Below are 22,812 nucleotides of genomic sequence, written 5' to 3'. Positions count from 1 at the left end.
GGGTGGTTCTGCACGACACGTGGTAAGCTAACTGAGTTTGTGTTTGTTACTTTCTGTGTGGCTCACGTGTACGAGGACTCAGGTCCACGCCACTTCCTTTGCTTTTGTTACTTTTTTATGTGAGCTCCTCTTTTTTATTTTGCTGAGGTTTTATTTGTTATTTTGCTTTTTAAAATGTTTTTTTTTAATTTGTTATTTTCCTCTCTCTATGGTTATCATTTATTTATTTTTTTAAATGATGATGATTTTCTAAACGCCACTTGTTTGGTAGTTTCCCGTCTGGTAGTTTGCTGCTGTTTTTCATTTTCTGTTTTGCAAGCTGCTCTGAGTTCCTGTGGGGGAATTATAGGGGGATCAAAATCCGTTCCCTATAAAGTAAATATTTTTGGCACCAATATATTTGGGGATATGGGCTGGGGCAGATTTTTAGGCCGTGAAGAGACAAACTTCATTTTCTGCGGTTTCCTCTTTCCCACGGCTCTCACAGAGCCACAGCCCATCCTGGCATCTGCTCACCCTACCAGTTGGATTTCTGCCTGCCTGCTCCATTCTGCCCCCCCCACGTGGCAGGAGCCTTAAGAGATGTTGTTCCTTTTAGCGTTTAGCTTTTAAAACAACAGCAAACCGCCAGACTGGAATAAAATCTAGCAGATTTTAAATCTGCAGATTTTAATTGCGTCTAGTTTTTAACGGAATTCTTCTTACATACCGCCCCCCCACACACACACACACACCCTGTTTTTTATTGTTTCTGTGAGCTGCAGTGTTGCATGGCAGGAGCGAGATACAAACATTGTAAATAAATAAAACATATACTGAAACTGGCTGATTTGTAAAATGCATTTTATGGCTTTTCAACAGTCGGTGCACCCAGTCATTTCCAGAGCAGAGGAACTCTCGGAGGCAGAAACTCGGCAGGAGTTTCACACCGTGCAGAGCGTCGAGCTGCCCGCCAGCAAAGGCTTAGCGCAGGAGGAGGCGGGCAGGGTGGGTCGAGAGAGAGCCTGACGGAGCGCGGCATGGCTGGGGCGGGTTTGCTGCGGGGCGCGACCCGCCTCTCCGGGGCCCTCTGCCCGGGGCTGGGAGCGCGAAGCTACGCCAAGAAACCCGGTAGGCCAAGAGGGAGGGGTTGGCAACGCAACAGGGCGCCCTGCTGGCAGCAGTCGGTAGTGGGAGGTAGACTGCGCCTGTGCCTGGAGGCTCCCCGAAGTTCTCCTGACCGGATGGCTCCCTGTCCCCAAAGGGCTCACAGTCTAAAAAGAAACACCAGACAGACACCAGCAACAGTCACTGGAGGGGTCCTGTGCTGGGGGTGGAGAGGGCCAGTTACTCTCCCCCTGCTAAATAAAGAAAATCACCATATTAAAAAGGTGCCTCTTTGCCCAGTTAGCAGGGGTTAAAAAAGCGAGGAGGCTGCCTCTGCTGCCCTTGGTAAAGTGGGGTAGACTGCCCCTGTGCGTGGAGGTTCCACCCAGCCTTTCTGGCTGGCTTGTGGAAGCCCACCCGTCCCCCCCCCCGGTAATCAGTGAGGAATGTGTGCCGTCTCGCACGTATCGCGTTAGTCCTATGTTGTTATGCCCGCCAAGGCGAGGATGCGTTGTGTTCCAAGGCCAGATCCCCCTAAGTTTCCAACAAGATCAACATTTGCGCGAAAATTAAACTCAGGAGATTCAAAGCCGATTCTTCCCGTTCCCTGCTCGTCGGAGAGAGACTGCTCCTGTGCGTGGAGGTTCTAATCAGTTCTCCTGACCCTCTTGGGGAAGCCCACAAGCAAGGACGAGAACCCTTCCGCCTGTTACTGGTAATTGTAGCTAGACTGCTCCTGTGCACAAATGTTCTGCTTGGATATCCTGGCCAGTAGCCATGGGTGGACTGCTCCTCCATGAATCTGGCAACTCTTCTTTCAAGGGTAGTGCAAAGAGCCCTGCAGATCAGACCACCAGCGTCCAGGTTCCTGCAGCAGCCTTCAACCTCTGGGCAGCCCACAAGCAGGATGTGAAGGCGAGAGGCTTTCCTCCTATGTCCTGCCTGTCAGTGTAGGCAGTCCTGAGCTCCCGGGGCTGAGGGTCTGACTCTGACTCGGTAGGAGACAGCTTTGTGGGTTCATCCAGAGCTCAGTAATGGGGGCCCTGCTTTGCACCCACAAAGCCCCAGGTTGATTCTCTGGATAGAGCTGGGAAAGACCTTGGCTTGAGACCCTGGGCGACTGCTGTCTGTCAGAGTAGACAATCCTGAGCTCAGTGGACCACGGTCTGACTCGGTAGGAAGCAGCTCTGCCTGTTCTCACACCTGAGGCTCCGATACGAGGGCTAACCGAGGGTTCTGTTTTTGCAGTGGGGAAGAGCAAAGCGAAAAGTGTGTGGAAAGAGGACCTCAAGGGCCCTGAAGTGTGCAAAGACCCCGTGTTACTCACCACCCACTCCATGGGGACCAACATCTACAAGGAAGGGCCCGAGGTGGCGCTGAAGCCTGACTGGGAGTATCCCGAATGGTAAGCTGCGTCGCGGCTGCAGGGGAGGTGGAGCCGCTCCGGAGGCTTGTTCACATGGCTGGCTGCCAGCCGGGTAGGGGCAGCGCCCTGCCTGGGTGGGAGAGCTGGGCAAGTTCCCGGTTTTCATTCCTGTGCTTGCAGGAACCTAGGAAGCTGCCTTCTATTGAGTCAGACCATCGGTCTACCTGACTCAATATTGACAGCACAGACTGGCAGCAGCTTCTCCAAGGTTGCAGGCAGGAGCCTCTCCCAGCCCTACCTGGAGATGCTGCCAGGGAGGGAACTGGGAACCTTCTGCTCTTCCCAGAGCGGCCCCATCCCCTCAGGGGAATACTTGACAGTGTTCACACGTGTGGTCTCCCATTCAAATGCAAACCAGGGTGGACCCTGCTTAGCAAAAAGGAAAGTCCACGCTTAGGAACAGAGGAATCTGACCAGACCCCTGGTCCCTCCAGCTCAGTATGGTCTACCCAGACTGGCAGCAGCTTCTCCAAGGCTGCAGGTGGGAATCTCTCTCAGCCCGATCTTGGAGATGCTGCCAGGGAGGGGACTGGGAACCTCCTTCTGCTCTTCCCAGAGCGGCTCCACCCCCTAAGGGGAAAATCTTACAGTGCTCACACATCAAATCTCCCTTTCAAATGCAACCAGGACAGACCCTGCTTACCGAAAGGGAGAAGTTGTAAGGCACCATCACACGTGGGGATGGGATTTTTTAGGGGGAGCTGGATAGGGGTACTGCTTTGCATGGGACCCTGGGACCCATGGAATCTCTGGAACCCTGGCTGCCAGTCAGTGCCAGACAATCCTTGACCGGCCTGGGCCGAGGGCCGGACTCAGCCGGAGGCAGCGTTGTAGGTTTATCAGGAACATCCGCAGCTGAATGGAAGCGCATCTGCTGAGCATGTAGCAGTTCCCAGGTTCACTCCCTGGCAGCATCTCCAGGTAGGGCATCCTACCTGGAGAGCAGACAGTTGGATCAGGCCCAAGGAGGCCCATCTCGTCCAGCAGCCTGTTTCGCACAGGGGCCCACCAGATGCCGCTGGGAGCCACAGGCAGGAGCTGAAAGGGGCCGGCCCTCTCTCCTCCTGCTGTGACTCCCCTGCAACTGGTACCCAGAGGCATCTTGCATCTGGGGCTGGCGGTGGTATTGGCCTCTAGCTTGGAGGGCTTTAAAAGGGGCTTAGACAAGTCCACGGAGGGCAGGGCTATCAGTGGCTCCTAGTCAGGCAGCTTCTGAGGTCCCGGCGTTGCTTATCCTGGTTAGCCAAGCTGCAGTTCTGTGTGTCAGCTGAACCCCTTGGTGGTTTGACTACACACAGCACGCTTCCTCCTGGTCTTGTGGTGGCAAGTCTGACTTGTCCCCTTAGCTAAGCAGGGTCTGCCCAGGTTGCATATGAAGGGGGACTAGAAGTGTGAGCACTGGAAGATACTCCCTTGAGGGGAGGGAGCCGCTCTGGGAAGAGATTCTAGGTTCCAAGTTCCCTGGCAGCATCTCCCAGATAGTGGGGCTGAGAGAGACTCCTGCCTGTAACCTTGGAGAAGCCGCTGCCAGTCTGTGAAGACAATACTGAGCTAGATGGACTAAGGGTCTGACTCAGTCTATGGCAGCTTCCTATGTTCCTATTCACAGCACGAGGAAAAATGAAAAAGAAACCGTGCAAAGTGTGGAGACCAAGGGGCCATGAAAAAGATGCCAATAATTGCAGAAACACAAATTGTGCTGCATGTAAAGATCCAGAGATCTTTGTGGAGGAAATAAACCAGACACATATATCCATTTAACAATCCTAAAGATGCTATATTAATAGTCTAGAATAAATAGATAACAATACCAATTAGTAATCTAGAATAGCTAGATAACAGCAATTATCTTGCAGATAGTATCTGCACATGCATATGACCAAAATATTGCATCTCAATGAATAAATCAAAAGTCATAACAGAGGGTAAATATACATTCAAACCCAAACATACAGATATTGCAAAAAACATGAATGTGTGAAAAATATTGTTCTCGGCTGCCGTGTGAGGACAATTCCCTGGGTTATCATCCCATGCTCGCTCCAGGGCAGGACGTATGCTAATTCTAAAGCTATAAAAGTAGCCGGATGGTAACCCCACCCAGTTCTTTTCGTCCTGCTAACGCTCCAGGAAAGGATACTCAGCCTTGCTTCGTTCCTCAGATAAGTTTCGTTTTTAACTTGCTCCTTCCTCTGCTTAAGCCTCTCCCTTCTCCTTGGCTGCCCCCTCCTCTCTCCCTCGTCTTCAAAAAAAAAAAAAAAAGGCATTTCTTTTAAAAAGGGCTCCCTGCCGAGCCTCACTCTCCGCTTCACCCCGTTCTAGTCCATGTGAAGAATGAATCTGTATCAAAATAAATGGGGAAAAAGAGATTTGCAATAGTGAAAAATTCCTCAAATGAGTAGCAATAACACTGATATTGCAGGTAGTGTCTGCACATGTATGTATGAAAAATATAGCATCTCAATGAAAAGGACAGAAACTTCTTCTAATTGTAGAAATGAAGTCTTGCCAGGATGGAAAGAGTCCTTGAAAAGAGTCCTTATAGGCTAGCCCAGGATTCTTAAGCCCATTTCAGATAGCCCTTCATCAGAGAACAGAGACATTCTGTAACAATAAAACAAGCACTAGCAAATCTCCTGACCAACAACTTACATAGATAACCGTAATGATGTGAATAACATCCTCCCCCTTATGCACAGACCAATAAATACCACTTTTCCTCCTCTCTGAGCTCAAACAACAATAAAGGCTCAAGCAACCAGATCTTTATGGAGGCAACCTTTCCTCCTACACCTTGTTGAGGGGGAAAAGGCTTACTAACTACCAAGCCCCAGGGCTTGAAGATATATAGCCCGGCATCAATTAAGATGCTTCTAATCAGGTGAAGCCACCTACAGTTGGGTCTCCAAAAGAAATAATGTGAACATTTAGGCACCAGCTGTACAATATCACCACATTCATTAAGGATGCAGCTTTACCTTGCTTTTCAAATTATTGACATCATATGCTGCTAACGCTGCCGAAGCAGTAAACTCAAAAGCGCAGCTTATTTTACTTTTCAGATTGTTGATATATCATGCTGCTGAAGCTGCATCAACAGTTAATTGTATGGAATACGGAAACCACTATCTGCAATAACAATTCTAAAATGAATTCTTTCAAATGTTATAAATTACATCGGCACATTTAATATAAACACCTTCTTCCTAATTATAGGTCCGAAAGCTCCCATGTACAGATGGTAAATGTCAACCAAATTCCTATCGATAAAGCTGATGTGTACAACTGACCTTCAACAGTTAGTTATATAAATAATATGACAAGATGAAAGAATTACAAAAACACTGATATATCACGTGCCGAATTAAGCCCATATGGGATAATCGTGTTCAATCTATATATAAAAGTGGATTCCATTCTTAACAGTAATTGTTCAGCATCCTCATGCCCAAATTTCTTTGGTTGGTATTTGTAAATTACGCTGAACCTGATGTCTTCAGGGGAATGTTGGAAACTCCTGAAATGTTCAGTAAGAGGTGCTTCCAAAACCATATGTTTAATTCTAGAACGATGTTCAAGGATTCTAGTCCTCACTGCCGGATAGCTTCCTATGTTCCTATTCACAGCACAGCAGTTTGTTGGGTCATCTAAACCAGGCCTCCAAAGGCTGGGACTGTCCTCTCCGGACGGGCAAAGCCAGAACTGTGCGTATATCCTTCCGTTCTGCCTGGTAGTGGGAGCAGAATCCAACCATTCTCCACTCTCCTTTAAAAAAATTTCTGCATGCAAAGCCTATGGTGCTGCTTCCTCCGGAGTTGTCATCTCCCTAACTTGGGCTTGTCTGCTCTGACTGGCAGCAGCTCCCCAGGAGTTTGCACAGCATGCTTTCCAGGGTTTCCATTGAGGGGTCTTGCCACCTACCTGGCGACTCCAAGGATTGAGCCCTGGGCTTTCTGCATGCAAGGAAGACGTGCTGCCTCTGGTTTATACATCTTCCTGTGGTCTTTTTCTACAGCAAATTCTTTGCTGCCGTCTTGGCTCCTGTCCTATGGAGTGTATTTCCATCTAGGGTTGTCTTGTCTCATCCTGGTTTTGGTGGCTTCTCGACCCCCAGGCTTTTCCAGATGGACCTCGGTCCCCCCAAGAAGCTGGAAGAGCTAGACCCAGACACCCTGGGATACTGGCGGCGTCTCCGGAAGTTGGACACCATACAGTGGAACAAGATACGGAAGGAACGGTCGTTCTGATTTCGAACCGGTTTGCTAAAAGCGACTTTTGTCTCTTCTCCCCCCAATGTAAATATTGACCAATAAATCGCCGTCTGTGCTGTGCGGTGGTTCTTACAACTTTTCCCTCCCTTTATGTCACTTTTACATGTCTACACTACAATTCTGAACCATTTTCACATCAACAAACCATTCGTTCTCCCAGCCAAAGAAATCTCCATAGCTTCACAGCAGCTCGCCTTTTATGCAACCCTGTGCAGATGCAAAAAGAAATCAGGCTAGAGGCCAGATCTGGTGTCTTGATAATTTCAGCTTTAATAAACAGGACAAGTTTCTATCCCTCATGGCCATGAAGACAGGATTGAAAGTGAGTGGGAGGTATTCTTAGTGCTCAGGACAAATTCCTGGAAAGTTGCTTTTGTCAGCAAGATGCTTTTTCGTTAGTCTTGACATATGACAATTTCCATATATACAAACTTGAGACTGAAACATGGGGTATTGAAATTGTTGATATCGTTCCCTGTGTCCTAAAGACAAAGTGTGCCATCGAGTCGGTGTCAACTCCTGGCGCCCACAGAGCCCTGCGGTTGTCTTGGGTAGAATTCAGGAGGGGTTGACCATGGCCTCCTCCCGTGCAGTATGAGAGGATGCCTTTCCGCATCTTCCTATATCACTGCAGCCCGATATAGGTGCCAGCGGGGATTCAAACCGGCAACCTCTGGCTTGCTAGTCAAGTCATTTCCCGCTGTGCCATTGGGTGGCTTATTCCCTGTGTCCTAGAGACCTCAAATTTGGCAAGCGTGTGGCTCAAGACACCCCAATTACTAGTGGTGTTATTCATGTATATAATGCTATTATTATTATTTTATTTTATTTTATATTTTATATCCCGCTCTTCCTGCAAGGAGCCCAGAGTGGTGTACTACTTACTTAGGTTTCTCCTCACAACAACCCTGTGAAGTAGGTTAGGCTGGGAGAGAAGTGACTGGCCCAGAGTCACCCAGCTAGTATCATGGCTGAATGGGGATTTGAACTCGGGTCTCCCCGGTCCTAGTCCAGCACTCTAACCACTACACTACGTGGGCTCTTGGTAATTGGACCTGGCACGTGACAGAGTACAAGAGGAAAGGTCCATGCCCCAAGGAGATTACAATCTATAATTCAACTCACAGAGGCAACAACCAAGGAAGGGGAGGGAGGGTGTGTGTGTGTGTGTGTGTGTGTGTGTGTGTATACACACACATACATACACACACACACAAGCTCATATTGCCAGTCAATTGAACAGCCTTCCAGCAGTCTCACAATGCCGCCCACTGAATACTGCTGGTTATTACAAGTCACCCTACCCTTCTTCCAAGTCACGCGGTTGGGGGAATGTACCCTTATTCTGTCATCACAACAACCCTGTGAGATAGGCTATGCAGAGCGAGAATGACTGGCCCAGCGTCATCCAGTGAGTTTCGTGGCTGAGTGGGGATTTGAACCTGGGTCTCCCCACACTTAGCCTGACATTGTGTGTAAGAGAGAGGTTTACGACAGCCCTGCAAGGTATTCTGCTGTTAGTATTGTGAGTTAAAGATGGGCTGAGGCTGGTCTGGCTTCCCAGATCTTTAAAAAAACAAACAAAGCTTCCATCTAAAACTCTGGCCGGTAGCAGCCTGGAGTGTTTAAAACAGGCAGGACGGCTGCCCGCCAGCAATGCTGCAGCTGATTTCTGCCCTGAGACCTCCAGGGTCTCTTCTCGCTCTTCACATTCTGCATTTCTAGACCTCTCGGACCCCCTCATGGTTTGAATCCAGCGCTTGATTGTGTAGAGAAGCTTCTTGTGCTACCGGCTTGTGGTCAGTAAAACTGCTAGGCCCTGCCTGCGCTTTGATTGATGGGTTAAGTGCTGCCAAGTCGGTGTCGACTCTTAGATAGAGAGATCCTCTCCAGGGTGATCTTCTGCCTTCCACTTGGCCTTTCGGGTCTCGCGGTGGTGCCTTCCTAGCTGTCATGATCGAGTCCATCCACCTGGCTGCTGGCCGTCCTCTTCTTCTCTTTCCTTCCACTTTCCCCAGCATTATGGACTTCTCAAGGGAGCCGGGTCTTCGTATCATGTGTCCGAAGTAGGATAGTTCGAGCCTGGTCATTTGTGCCTCCAGTGAACATTCTGGATTGATTTGTTCGTTTGTTTTCCTGGCTGGCCATGGTCTCCTCCAAAGTCTTCTCCAGCACCCAAGTTCAAAAGCGTCCATGCTTTTTCCGTCTTGCTTCTTCAAGGTCCAGCTTTCACATCCATAGAGTGCCGCAGGGAAAACCATGGTCCGAACAATTCTAATCGTTGTAGGTGTAGGCACGTCACGGCATCTCAATCTCCTTTCCTTGCAAGCCTACCAAGTGCTGGTCTGCGCCGGCGTGTTTCTTGACTGCTGGATCCTTGACTGTTGGTGGTCGGTCCGAAAAGGCAGAAGAAGCTGCCCACCTCTTCAGTGCCTTCATTGTCATTTCTGAGGCGGGTTGCTGTGCCCGTTGTCATCAGTTCAGTCTCCTTGACACCTAGTCGTAGTGCCATTTCCCCACCCTGCTCCTGGACTGTCATTACTACAGCCCAGCCACACCTTCATCCTTTTCTACGGGCTGCTGCGGGAGGCGCAGGAGGAAGAGAACCCAACGACACAGTGACGTTTGATTACAGTTGGACACAGTAATAAATTATTATTATTATTTTGATTTCTAGACCGCCCTTCCAAAAATGGCTCAGGGCGGTTTACACAGAGAAATAACAAACAAATAAGACGGATCCCTGTCCCCAAAGGGCTCACAGTCTAAAAATAAACAAGATATACACCGGCAACAGTCACTGGAGGGATGCTGTGCTGGGGACGGATAGGGCCAGTTACTCTCCCCCTGCAAAATAAAGAGAATCACCACGTTAAAAGATGCCTCTTTGCCCAGTTAGCAGGGGTTAACTGAATGAAGAATAAGAAAAAAATAATGAAGCCAGGGCCCAAATTCAACTCGGAAGTGAAGCCCCGAGCATGAGTCTTGAGTTTCTAAGCCTATGGGCAAGTCCTTGCCCAGAAAGAGGAGAGCACCATAGAGTTGGGACCGGGGAGGGGCTAGAGTGGCTGCCAACCCTGCCCCTCGAGGAGCCCTGCCCGGGGCATCTGAGCATGCTCATAAGCATAAGAGCATGCTCAGTACGGTCAAACGAGGCTCCATTTTTTTCATTTGAAGCCAGTGCCCTTACCCTGAAGGTCAATCTAACACAGGCCTGCTCAACTTCGGCCCTCCTGCAGATGTTGGCCTACAATTCCCATAATCCCTGGCTATTGGCTGCTGTGGCTGAGAATTATGGGAGTTGTAGTCCAAAAACAGCTGGGGGGCCTAAGTTGAGCAGGCCTGATCTAACAGAAACTCCTGCATCTTGAGTGCTGGCAAGACTGCTCACTCTCTCTGAAACCTGTCAGGAGCTCTTACGCTTGTTCCGAACTTCAGAACTAGTAAAGAGAGTTGTGTGCGCCCCAGTGTCGAAGAGGTCACCCAAGGCCCGCCCGGGCTGCATTAGGCTGGAGCTGATGATCTGGCTGTAGGGGGGCCGTTTTTCTCTCTTTCTCTGCATTATTGTCCGTACGTTGTAGTATATTCTGTGTTGTGTTTCTGCGGTTTTCATTCCGTAGCTTGAGCTGTTTTAAGCACTGAGGAGATCCGCCCACATGCGCTGAGTTAAGGATCTTCAAGTATGACGACTTCCTGCCTTTTGGAGCCTGTGGGGGGATGTAATCCCCCCCCCAGCAGAACTTATTGGACACATTTTCAGCTATGGGAGGTTTTGTTGTTAACACTGGTAACATTTAGTAATCTGGACATAATCTGAGAACGTTTCGTACTTCAGGAACATGGGCAAACTTAACCAATTGTGCAGCTTTGCTAATGCCCCAATCAGTTTCCAGGGATCATGCTTCCACTCCTAGGCTGAGACCAGCGTATCCCACTCCCCGCATCCCTTAACGTCTCCAATGGGTGCTATTTTCTGGAGGACTGTCTGTGTTCCACCAACCCCACAGGTTGCACTGCCCCCAACAGCTTTTTTGGACACAGGTTCGGCTATTAGAGGTGTAGTTGCAACTACCCCACAGATCTCCACCAGGCAGGCTTTTCTGATGGGTCTGCATCTCTGATGCAGATGGCTGTCAGTCTTCCCTTTCCCTGTCAGATTGCACCAACCGGGCAGGCTATTCCAATGGGTTCACATTTCTGATGCACTAGGCTGTCAGTTATCGTTGTCCCTGTCAGATTGCACTCCTCACGTCCTTGTACATCTCCGATGGCTGTTCTTTTCTGAAGGACTGTCAGTGTCCAGCACACTCTCATAGTCCACCAATACCCCGGATTTCAACAGATTGCACTGACCCCAACACATTTTTTGGACACAGGTTTAGCTATTGAATGTGTAGTTCCAACTACCCCACAGATTTCAACCAGGTGGGCTTTTCTGATGGGTCTGCATTTCTGACGCACTAGGCTGTCACTTTAACCCTAACCCTAACCCTAGAAGTGTGAGCATTGGAAGATATTCCCCTCAGGGGATGGAGCCATTCTGGGAAAAGCATCAGAAGGTTCCAAGTTCCCTCCCTGGCAGCATCTCCAAGATAGGACAAGATTTTTTTATTGAACCAACAAACTACCAAAGCATACAGTACGTTGCCAAAGCACAATTATATACAAAGTGGTTGTTTGTACATGATATATCTACAAAGATTTACACACAAGGATTTGGAAACCCACAAGGTTATGAAGTATATGCAGGTAGTACTGTAACTCAGGGGTGGGGGATTTCAAGGCACATCAGGTAATCGGGGTAGCAAACACGACTTGTCCCCTTAGCTAAGCAGGGTCTACCCTGGTTGCATATGAAAGGGAGACTAGAAGTGTGAGCACTGTAAGAGATTCCCTTTAAGGGATGGAGCCGCTCTGGGAAGAGCAGAAGGTTCCAAGTTCCCTCCCTGGCAGCATCTCCAGATAAGGCTGAGAGAGATTCCTGCCTGCAACCTTGGAGAAGCCGCGGCCAGTCTGTGAAGACAATACTGAGCTAAATAGACCAAGGGTCGGACTCAGTATATGGCAGCTTCCTAGGTTCCTATGACCCTAGTGTTCTGAACAGCAAAACTATTCTGGAAAGTAACAAGGATCAGGGGTCTGAGGAGCCATTAAACCTGCCTGTCAATTTCACGTTTTTGTTCCATTAAACCTATTTCATATCTTTGTCATCCAACCTAAGCAACAAGTCTGCTCAAAATGCAATACGTCCGGGCAGGGGAGCAAGCAGTAATTTTGAAACTGGAATCCATCTGACCATCCTCCTGATGGGGAAGTGTTTAAATGTTCAAAATGGTACTAATCCGGTCAATCAACATGAAACCTGGGAAGCAAGTGTTGGCTGCAAAGGGCAAGGGCTCTCTCAGCTCAGTCCTATGTGTGTTTACTTAGAAGAAAGCCTCAAGGCTTTCTACAGGGCAATCCTAAGCAGCTGTGCATAGGGATTTAGGGACAGATGCCCTAATCACACAATCCTATCCAGGCTACAGTGGATAAAAAGGCCAATGAGCACTTGACTGTTTTTATTTTGACTCATTTGGCACAAACAGGTTTTAAAAGCCTCAAAACCGAAGGCTCAGTGGGTCAAATCTGAAGTAAATATATGGGACTCCTGTTGTCAAAACATGCTAAGACTTTGTTGCCAGAGAGAGTGCATACGATTGTGGGAATGAGGCAACCCAGTACTGTTAAGGAGTTTGCTCTTTCCTTGACATGGTTGGTTTTTGTAGACAATAGATTCCTGGTTTTAGTCAAATAGCTCAAGTAGCTTGTATGATTTAACTACGCAACCCCACAATCTGTCTTGGACAGAAGAGGCCTGAGATGCTTGGGAAAACTTGAAATCTTTATTAGTTTCTGCACCTGCACTAGCATTTCCAATCTATGAGAAACCCTTTTACTTGTTTGTAAAAGAGGACAAAGGATGTATGGCTGCAGTTGTGACCCAATATTTGGGTCCAGCATCACGACCAGTAGCCTACCTTTCTCGAAAATTGGAAAGAAAAAGGACCACCATGTTTCTTCCTATTGTAGCTAAATATAAAAAGTGTAATTCCTGCATTTTAACCATAGTATGTGGGTCTTGGGGAGAATTGGAGCCTTTTCCTCTCCCCCTGCTTCAGTAAAATCTCTTGGGAACCCAACCCAGCCAAACTTTTAGTTAGATGCCAACCAGTCAGAGGAATAGCTAGTTGAGAACTCCAGTTTGCAACCTATTGGAATTCATTGAACTAGCTGCAGGAAATAGTTTAATACTGTGCCGTGTGTGTTATGTTTGTAACGTCTTTGTAAATTCTCTTATGGGAAGGTTGGGTGAATTTGGTGGATGGAGTTGTTGTTTGGAAACACTTTCATGAGGAAGCAAAAGGGAGCTTTTATGCTCTGAAGATGGGTAACGCCTTGGTCATATACTGAATGATTCTTCTGTGAATGATTGTGCTTCTCTTAAAGTTGAAATAGGGCAAATTAACCCTTGATTCATAGTAATAGTAGAAAATTAGGAAAGGATTCTAAGGTCCCAATGTTGTAATTCAGCTGAACCCCTTTAAATTAATCTCTTGTTTATTTGGGGTTTTTGTATTGTCTTATCAGATGTCATTAGTCTGTTCAGTTATTGATAAAGTAATGAGAAAGAGGGGAACTGTAGCACCTTTCCAGTCTCACACCCACCTTTTGTACAGGAGGGGCTCCTAGATCCCCCCCCCACAGCTAACCTTGCTTAAGATTTTTTTTTTAATGTTATGAAGGGATGTCAGTAAATTGTGGGAGGAAATAAATAAACAAATAAATAAGACAGGTTTTAAGCTGAATGGATAAAAAGAGTTGTAAACACAAGCTGATATAATGTGTTGTAAATACTAGAGGTTTTTATGTCTTTGTAATATTTTTGTTACCATGTACACTGAAAGCCACTATAAAATGGTCTAAGGCTTAAATTTAAAATTTTCCTCACAGCCAGCCTTGCTTTGCCTCCGCAAAGAACTTTTGAAATCTAGATGCCACTCCTGTAGCCAGTTATACCAAGTGGAAGGGAGTTCCCAAGTACAGTTTGCATTCACCTGAAGGTCTTCTCAGCTTAAAAGGATCTAGCTTTCTGTATGCTACTGTTAAACCCATACTGTTTTCACAGCTCCTGATTAGAAACTTGATAATAACTTGTGTTTATCACAGGCTTCACCCCTCTGCAAGATTATGGACAATTTTTCTGATAACATATTTTTGTTTCATGAGACACTAGGCCTCGTGAAAGAGATTTCAATCCTATTTCTACAAGGTATATTAATTTTGCCTGGAGGCAAGGACTGTTTCCTTTTATATAGGTTTTTATAAGGATATTGTTGACGGAGAGTTGGAACGCTACCTAAACGTGGCTTAGATGGGGACAGTGAAGATCCCGAAAGCCAAGTGTCACTGACAAATCACCCTTTTATGGAGAATGAAGTCAGGTACACTGGATGGAGACTGATTGCCCTGACAGAAGTCTGTAAGTATGCTGGCACAGTGTGGTGTAGTGGTTAGAGTGCTGTACTAGGACCGGGAAAACCCGAGTCCAGTTCCTCATTCAACCATGACACTTGCTGGGTGACACTGAGCCAGCCACTTAAACGGCCTGGCCTGCTTTGAAGGGTTGTCGTGAGAGGAAACTTAAGTATGTAGTACATCACTCTGGACATCTTGGAAGAAGAGCTGCATGAGGCTACAGGAGAACAGGACTTTATCAGCAGTTCTACCCAAAAGGCCTTTGCGAGATTCAAGTGCTGAAGTTGATGTTGTGGCCTCTCGAGTGATAAGACTATGTTTGACCTGCCAGGTTTTTAAATGTTTCTTCAAAGTCACAAACCCACGAGGGTGGGGTGAACGTGAACATCATCATCTTCATCATCATCATTTTTTTCTTTTGACTTTTATTACTTTTGCCTCCTGCCCAGGATTGCTGCTTGCAAGCTGACCCATTGGGTTGAAGCCCTTTCTACAGCCCACAAGCCATAGTGGCCATTGCAGGCACCAGTGGAGGACATTATCCCCTGTTTTGAACTTTGGGAAGCAGGGAAGCGAGGGAAAGCATGGAAACAAAAACATTATTGGGGGGAAATTGCCAAAAGACCAATTTGAAGTGGCCTCAGGTTTTACTTATTGTGTTGCTTGCTTTGAGAACTAGACCTAAGAAAGGTTATGACCTCCCTCTTTTGGGAATGTTGGTTGGCCACCCTGATCCCAGGATGCTGTCCCTTCGGGCGGGGGGGGAGGAACTGATGTCTTGTATGCCTATCTTTTTCTCTCAGTAAGCAGGGTCCTCTCCAAGTTCTGTTGGTGACCCAAACAGTGGTCAAGTGTAAGGGAAGAATCCCAAGGGAGTCTCCAGAGGACGTCAGCCCTGACCCAGAAGAAGGACCAGCTGTCCACCATCAGCAACAGCTGCAACAAAGGAGAACCCAGAATGTTGGGAAGTTGAACTCCTTGACGAGTTAAAAACTTTGTTCTAAAGGGTAAAAGGAGATTGAACCATGGGAAAATCTGTTAATCATGACTATGTATGCTTCTAAATCCTGGTAGCTTTGTGCACAGGGTAAAGAGGAAGAGTGAAAACCCCATAGTGGAGCGGAACTCTGGGTTTCATCAAGCCTAGTAACTGAAGGACTCCCGAAAGGTATTTCACGATAGGGAAACAAGAAGCTTGAGATTTGTTGGGGTGGCTGACAAGCTGGCTATCTGATTTTGGATGGCTACGCTCTCTGGTAATGGAACTTTTAGCTTTTGGTGCTCTGATGCTTTTTGGATGTAGTATTAATATGATCCCCTCCTACTCCTCTGTTGTTGTATACAATGGGTCCTATACTGTTTAAACCGGACATTGACATTAAAAGAAAAAAGAAAAAAAAAGAATCTATATCCCGGGTGAGATATCATCGTACCAGAAGGGACTAAGGAATTAGTCCCCACTAAAAGAAAGGGTGGAATTGATATAATTGATTAACTTATAAAACTAATCTAGTCATGCTGAAAGGTTTAAAACACACAATATGATAAAAAGTTAAGAAGGAATTTTCTCCCCAGCTGAAACTGTTACTTAAGTAGGAACAAAGTACAATTAAGTTTACACAGGAAATGAAATGAGAAGATACTGTTATCATGTATTAAAGAGATTACTTGCCTATGTGATCTGTAATGTATAAAAATCTGTTGTAAATGATGATTGGGGTTCTGGAATTTGGGCACTAGCCGGCCAGAACCTTTGCTTCTGCAGAGCAAATAAAGCCTTTTAAAAACTTCTCCGCTGGTGATGTTCTTTGGCTCGCTGACCCAGTAAAAGAACCATTTGGATGGTATAGCACCTTCGGCAGAGTTTTAGTGCAGTGCAAGTTGGAGAGCTGAAAAATCCAAGTGAAGGAGCACAAGTTACTGTCAGAGAGAATCAGAGCTGGGGCTGGAAAGAGGGCTGAGAAATCACTGGGAGAGCTGTGACTTCCCGGAGGACCAAATCACTGTGGAAGTGGAAGAAACGGTTTGAGATTGAACCCCCACATCTGGGAAGGAAGTGCAGGACCAGAGGCTGAGCAAGGGCCAAGCCAGGCTTGCGGCAGCAGCTGAGCAGGAGTGCTGGCAAAAGGACTCTGGGTAAGGACTCTGGGTTGGATGAGTGGGCTCATATTTCCTTCCTTCCTTATGCTCATATGATTGCTCTTTTGTACCAAATTTCCCAAAAGAACTATTGTTTTGAATTGAAATATTGTATATGAATATTATATATATATATACCGCTTTACGACAAATATCTATATACCGCTTTATGTCTACCCAGACTGGCAACGGCTTCTCCAAGGGTGCAGGCAGGAGTCTCTCTCAGCCCTCTCTTGGAGATGCTGCTGCCAGGGAGGGAACTGGGAACCTTCTGATGCTCTTCCCAGAGCGGCTCCATCCCCTGAGGGGAATCTCGGACAGGGCTCACACTTCTAGTCTCCCATTCATATGCAACCAGGGTGGATCCAGCTTAGCTAAGGGGACAAGCCCTGCCTGCTACCACATGACCAGCTCTCCTCTCCCTTTTACTAACTCCATCAGGGTCAAAGCTTTATCACGTAAAGAAGTAATATGCAAACGGGTTGGGGTACCTATAGGGATTTGGTACATTTTCACGAAAAGGATTGTAGGTTAAAAAGTTTAATTGAAATACAAGATATAGTTAGAGATTGGTTTCAGTATCATCAGTTAAATGAGATGTATAAGAAGGACCTTAAAGTCGGATTTGAGGACCAGACTTCAAATTTTGAGAAGGAATTATGTCAAAATGATGAAAATTTAGTTTCTAAAATGTATAAACTGTTGCTTTTGGAGGAGACAAGAGAAGAAGTGGTTAAAATGACTATGATAAAATGGGCTCAAGTTGCGGGGCGTAATATAGAAATGGCAGCCTGGGAAAAGTTATGGAAAAAGGATTTAAAATTTACTGCATGTTATGCTATCAAAGAAAACTATTATAAAATGATGTATAGATGGTATCTGACACCAAAAAAACTGGCTTTAATGCATAAAAATGTTTCAAACAAATATTGGAAGTGTGGACATTCTGAAGGCACATTTTTTCACATGTGGTGGACCTGTGGGAAGGCTAAAGCCTATTGGGATATGATATATAATGAACTAAATAAAATATTTAAAATGACATTTCCTAAGAAGCCAGAATCCTTCCTGCTGGGAATAACACAAGGAGCTATCTCTACAACCAATTTAACATTTTTTATGTATGCCTCTACGGCAGCTAGAATTATATATGCACAGAAATGGAAGTCTAGTGAACTGCCTTCAAAAGAAGACTGGCTGATAAAAATTTTGGAATATGCGGAGATGGCAAAACTTACAGCACTATTAAGAGATCAAAACTTGGAATGTTTTAAAGAAGATTGGAAACCATTTTTGTTGTATTTAAAAAATTACTTCCCTACTATGGACTTGACAGCAGGGTTTGAAATTTAGTATAAATCGCAGGTTGGTTAGTTTAATTATGTTTGTAAGGGCTTGAACTTATGTTTTGAATTATTATTATAGCAAGGGTAAATTTTATAGTTGACGATTCACGAAGAAATGTGAGCGGGAAGTCCATCTTTTATGTGTGTATTTGTAATGAATGACAATATTGCTATTGTTAAAATTAATTTTAAAAATGAACGTAAAAAAAACAAAAACAAAAACTCCATCAGGGTCAGGTAGAGAGGATGGTTTTTACAGTTCGTTCCTCCTTTCAGATAAGAAGGCAGGCAATACCCTTACTGTAGCAAAAAAATAAAAATAAAAATAAATGGTGGCAGAAGTTAAAACCCAACTCATCCCCAAAACTTTGAAGAGTGTCTTCTTTCTCATGCTCTAATGTGCAGTCCTCTGCTTCGGTGGGAGGGAGGGATTCCTTCCTCCCTGTCTTTGTGCCCCTGCGGCTGCTGGTGGAATGGAGGGAGCATCTTGTTTATTTTATAAAGAGGTGTGTGTTCCTTGCTTAGACTCCCCCTTTTGCTAGATTTACCAGGTAGGAGAGAGGATTGTTATACACACACACCACCTCTGTGGCGGAATGGGCCTTTGTTCAGCAGAAAAACGCGTTCATGTCCCATATCAGGACTCCCCTCCTCTCCATCCCAAAAGCCCAGGTTGCTCTTCCTTTGTGGATTCCTTGTCTCTCACTAGCCTGTTGCGAAACCCCCGATTCCAAGTATTCTTAAGTACCAGCACATCATGCCAAGGCTGGCTCCTATTGTTTGGAAATGGCTCTCTTCAGGAAGCATTAGAAACATTCAGCTTGGGATTGTTTGAGCTCCCAGAGGAAGGTTGTCCTCATCTCTCGCTAGCTTTCCTTCTTTCCCTGGGGGGACGCTGCTTAATTGGCAAATCTTTCCCTATAAAGGAAGCGGCCAGCAGCTTTTGTTAGTTAGTTAGGTGGGGTCAGTCCTGGGAGGGAGGGACTCTCTCTCTCTCTCTCTCTCGGTTGCAGCAGTTCCCAACACGCTGCTTTGGTGGCAGTTTAGCTTGGTTAGCTGAGGCCAGGCTGCATGGTTCCTGGGAGCGTGCAGACTTCACCACCATGCCAGCTGCTGTTTTCTGAACTGCAACGTGAGACCGGAGAGCGACTGAGCCTCCACCAGACAGGAAGAAAGGTACCTCGCTTGGGCATTTTCCCCATTTTGCTTGGCTTGCCTGTAAACTGTCCTGCTTTTGAGATCTGCTTAAAAAAACTAGCTTGGGATGGTTTCACACTTGATCTGGCTGGAAACCTCCTCCCTTCTGTCTCCCGACGTGCCTGCTCTGGCACAGAGGCACTGCCTCTCACCCCTGGACTTCGGAGCCAAAGTCCACCCCCCCCCCAAATCCTCCTTGGTCTGTCCCGGGTGATAGGGTAGCTGTGTTGAGTGTGACTGTGGCCTGCACTGGGCACTTCGGAGACAGAGGTGGGAGTGGGGAAAGAAATATGTGGGAGGGGGATTTGTTAAGTTGCGTGTTGAAATATTCCCGTTTCATATTCCTACATTCTTATGAGTCCAGCTGCTGCCTGTGCCCTCAAGAGCCCACGTGTTCAAAATACAGCGTTTGTCGTGTATGTGTGTGTCGGGGGCTGATGCTTAACTTGCACTGGGCGGGCCTCCCAAAGGCCTTGAGGTCCACAGGCCCCTGAATGACCGAGGTGCACTTCTGTGGCCACACGCTGCTCTTTCAAGAGGTTTCAAGGCATGTTGGCTCGATTGGGAGTCCACCCTGGTTCTCGACGGAACAGGGGAAGTTTTAATGTTGGTTCCCTCTCACAGGAGACTGGTGGCCGAGGGAGCTCCACTGGAGGAGGGTTTGCAGACACAACTCGGGGAGGTCCAGGGCTGGAAACCCAATCCCAGTTCGCCACAACCTCCTTTCCGACGTTAACCCCGACACCACTTTCAAGGCAGCAGAATTCTGCCCTGTAGTGTGTGTGACAAGGAAGCAGCAGGTCAACTCCTTCATTAACTGCCTGCAGAAGTTAGAGTGAGGATTTGGGGTTATTATGTAGAATGATCCTCAATCCTTACCCATAAAAGCCTTGGGCGTGCGTCCGTGCCGCCCGTGTCTTTTTCGCCCGATCTGGGCATGCGCGGAGCGCATGCCCAGATCGGGCGAAAAAGATACGGCCGCCCAGAGACGGGCGGCCATGTTGGACCGTTACGGCGAGAGGGCCGGGAGGAGCAGAAGCGGCGGGCCAAGGAGAAGCGGCCGCCGCCAACGGCAGGAGGAGAGTGTGGCCGAGGCGGCGGCGGAGCCGCGGCCTCGGCCAAAGGTAGTTGTGGCCGCGGTGGGGCGACTGGCCCCGTTGGCGGCGGCTGCGACGCCACCGAGAGTGCGGGTGAGGCGGTGGCGGGGCGACTAGCCCCGATGGCGGCCGCGGCCTCAGCAAGAGGTGGCAGTAGCTCCCCTTAAGGCTAGCGCCCGTTATTACAACGGGCTAAAAATTACTAGTAAATAATAATCATTCATAAACTTTGTTAGCCACCCCGTAACAAATTATTCTCTGGGCACTTTACAACACTGGTTGTTAACTGTCTCTTTAATGGGTGTTCTAGGCTATGGATGTTTTATGGTGTATTTGTCACTTGCTTGGCTGCTCAGAGACTGTAATCAACAAATTGACTGATTGATTGAACAAACAACTGGTCGGAGTCCTTAGTTTAGGGTTTGGTCCAAAGCATTCATATGTGTTGATGGGCTGTTATTGACTTAGGTGTTGTTTTGTAACCCTGCTTGAATGTTTAAACTTTGGTTGTAAATAAAGAGATGTCTGTCGTATTCATCTTGTGTTTGGCAGGCGTGTTGCGAAACTTGAGCTCGGCTGGGTAGCCAGGCCTTGGATACTTGGTGGAGAGCCTTCTGCTTCCCTCCCTCCCCACAGAGCCCCATATCTCCTGCCTTTCGAAGGCTGTTGCCGAAAAAGCGATTCACGTGCAGACTCTGCTCCTGTGTTTTAGATGCAAGCACCATTCTTGTTTTTCAAAAGGTCTGCTGTGTATTTCAGGCTGTCTAGGAAGAAAAGACCTCTCGGCATGACTCTGGGGGAGATCCTTTTGCTGCAGAAAGACAGTCTAGAGACAAGCATCCCCTTCAGTGGCTGGTGCTGTGTGGATTAGCAGACCTGGGGGTGGGAGACAGGAAGCAGCCCAACTGAAAGTGAAAAAAGAGAAAGAGCCTATTAGCCCAATGCCTTTCGGCCGAGGCCTTCTTCAGGGGCAACAGGTGTAGTGTTTCCAAGAGACCTCCTTACAAGAAGGCCAGGGTTCACTTCTAAAAAGCCCTCTTGAAAATACTGCAAATCTTGCCCCTGAAGAAGGCCTCGGCCCAAATGACAAGTGACCGTACAGGGTGGAACAGAACCCATACCCCTTTGTCGTGCATTTCGGCTTCACCCAGCAGACAGTATCCACGCCTTTGCGCAGGGATCGTGGGATATTTCCCAGTCCTGCTTTCTGCAGACCTTTTCCCACATCTGGCTGCAGGAAGATTAATCCTCGGACTTCAGAGCCAGCAGGCGAAACTGAGAGGTGGAAGAGAGCAGAACTTGAGCATCAGAACAGTGAAAAAGAAGCCAATCTGTGAAAAAGAAGCCGTTCCAAGAGCAATGCAGCTCTCAAGGGGATTTCAGAGCCCCAGAGGAAGCAGGCAGACCTCTAGGAAGCAGAACAGCAGCAGCAAAGAAAAAAGTTCTGGGGGGGAAAGAAGCCTCTCAGGAGGAGGCCAAAGGAAGCGCCAGAGAAAAAAGGAAGAGGAAAGGAAGATCTTTTCTGTCTTTGAACCCAGCAGATTCTCCCCAGAGGGAAGACGCACCATTCCTGCAGATACTGCAATACCAGGTTGATGCTGGAGTGGATGGAGCAAGCTCCTATTCCATCTCCCACTCCCCAAAATCCATTTAATATATTGCCCCCAAATAGAGGACATACCAGATATTAAACTGATAAGAACAGATACTCCACTTGATCTTAGCCATAAGGCCGAGAAGCGATACTAGGACACTCCAAGAACCGACCTTTCGTACCCAGCCCGGGCCCTTCGAGGGCTCCGAGAGCAACGCGGCACCCCGAGGGGCCCGGCCCCATAGAGGGGGAAGCCCCATCCGCCAGCCCTCCAGAGACGCTCCCAGAACCCGGCTCCTTCCCCATCGAGGGGAAGCCTCCCCTGCCAGGCCCTTTTAATCTCAGAATCGGTGGGGTCTCGGGACCTCCTCAGCTTCACGACTCCCTTAGCCCCGGCTCCAATGCCGATTGGCCTGAAATCTGCATAAACCCGCCCCCTTTCCCAAGTATGCTCTCTTAACCCTTTCAGCACCGGCACCATTTCCTGTTCCAAAGCTGTTGCTTTTCACTCTCCCCTTATGATCGCTCCCCCCCAAAATGGGGCAAAATCAGCCAAGAGTCCTGTGGCACCTGAAAGACTAACACATTTACTGCAGCAGAAGCTTCTGTGGACTGGAGCCCACGGGCTTCCGGTGCCGGCGGAGGAAGGAAAACACCTGAGAGCGTTAGGGAAAGCTAATAAAACTGAAGGGAATCAAATCCGGGGTGTACTTACAGCCCATCTGTCACTTGCATTGTCACCGGCCTCGGCTCACCTCTCTGGCCCCGTCTCACTCCCTCCGTCCAGCACCCAGGACCTCCTCTTCTGAAACAGAGCAGCAGCAGCAGCAGCAGCAGCTGAAGACAAACACAGCAGTTCAAGTCCTTTGGGAAAACAGGATGTGTCTTTGTGTGGAGGGGGAAAAGGGCCTTAAGCCCTCCTTATCTGCACAAGGGCCCAGGCCAGATTGCTCAGATAACATCCTGCATGTTTGTGGGCGGGAGGTGCTGGCAGTCGGAAAAGAGAGGGAATAAAAGGTGAGATCCAGGACACAAAACATCACTCCCCACCCCTTGCATTTGATTAGAGTTGAATGGCTGGATAAGAGCCGTCAATAGCCCTGCAAAGACACCGTCTGCTTGACAGAAGCAAAGTGCT

At 47.6% G+C, this 22,812-nt stretch overlaps 1 protein-coding gene and 1 non-coding gene across 6 annotated transcripts; one reads left to right on the top strand and one right to left on the bottom strand.

Moving 5' to 3' along the window:
- The first annotated feature begins 973 nt into the window (after positions 1 to 973).
- Positions 974 to 16,358, top strand: LOC128341892 (39S ribosomal protein L54, mitochondrial-like). Of its 5 annotated transcripts, none has more exons than XM_053288531.1 (3): positions 974 to 1,110; positions 2,335 to 2,491; positions 15,105 to 16,358. In XM_053288531.1, exons 1-3 carry the CDS (start codon positions 1,020 to 1,022, stop codon positions 15,289 to 15,291), a joined length of 435 nt encoding a protein of 144 aa, XP_053144506.1. In that variant the 5' UTR covers positions 974 to 1,019; the 3' UTR covers positions 15,292 to 16,358. The 5 variants fall into 5 exon arrangements, 4 of the variants coding, with proteins under 4 accessions (XP_053144506.1, XP_053144508.1, XP_053144507.1 ...); XM_053288533.1 differs by lacking the exon at positions 15,105 to 16,358 and adding an exon at positions 6,627 to 7,165; XM_053288532.1 differs by lacking the exon at positions 15,105 to 16,358 and adding an exon at positions 6,582 to 7,165.
- Positions 16,359 to 21,634: 5,276 nt separating this feature from the next.
- On the bottom strand, positions 21,635 to 21,824 carry LOC128348340 (U2 spliceosomal RNA). The gene has a single exon (XR_008318089.1). It is a non-coding gene; the product is annotated as a U2 spliceosomal RNA (small nuclear RNA).
- Positions 21,825 to 22,812: the final 988 nt, after the last annotated feature.

This window comes from Hemicordylus capensis, chromosome 2 (genome assembly GCF_027244095.1).
Source record: "Hemicordylus capensis ecotype Gifberg chromosome 2, rHemCap1.1.pri, whole genome shotgun sequence".
Classification (NCBI taxonomy): Eukaryota; Metazoa; Chordata; class Lepidosauria; order Squamata; family Cordylidae; genus Hemicordylus; species Hemicordylus capensis.
The sequence above is the reverse complement of the archived record's forward strand: the minus strand, read 5'-3'. Positions and strand labels throughout refer to the sequence as shown.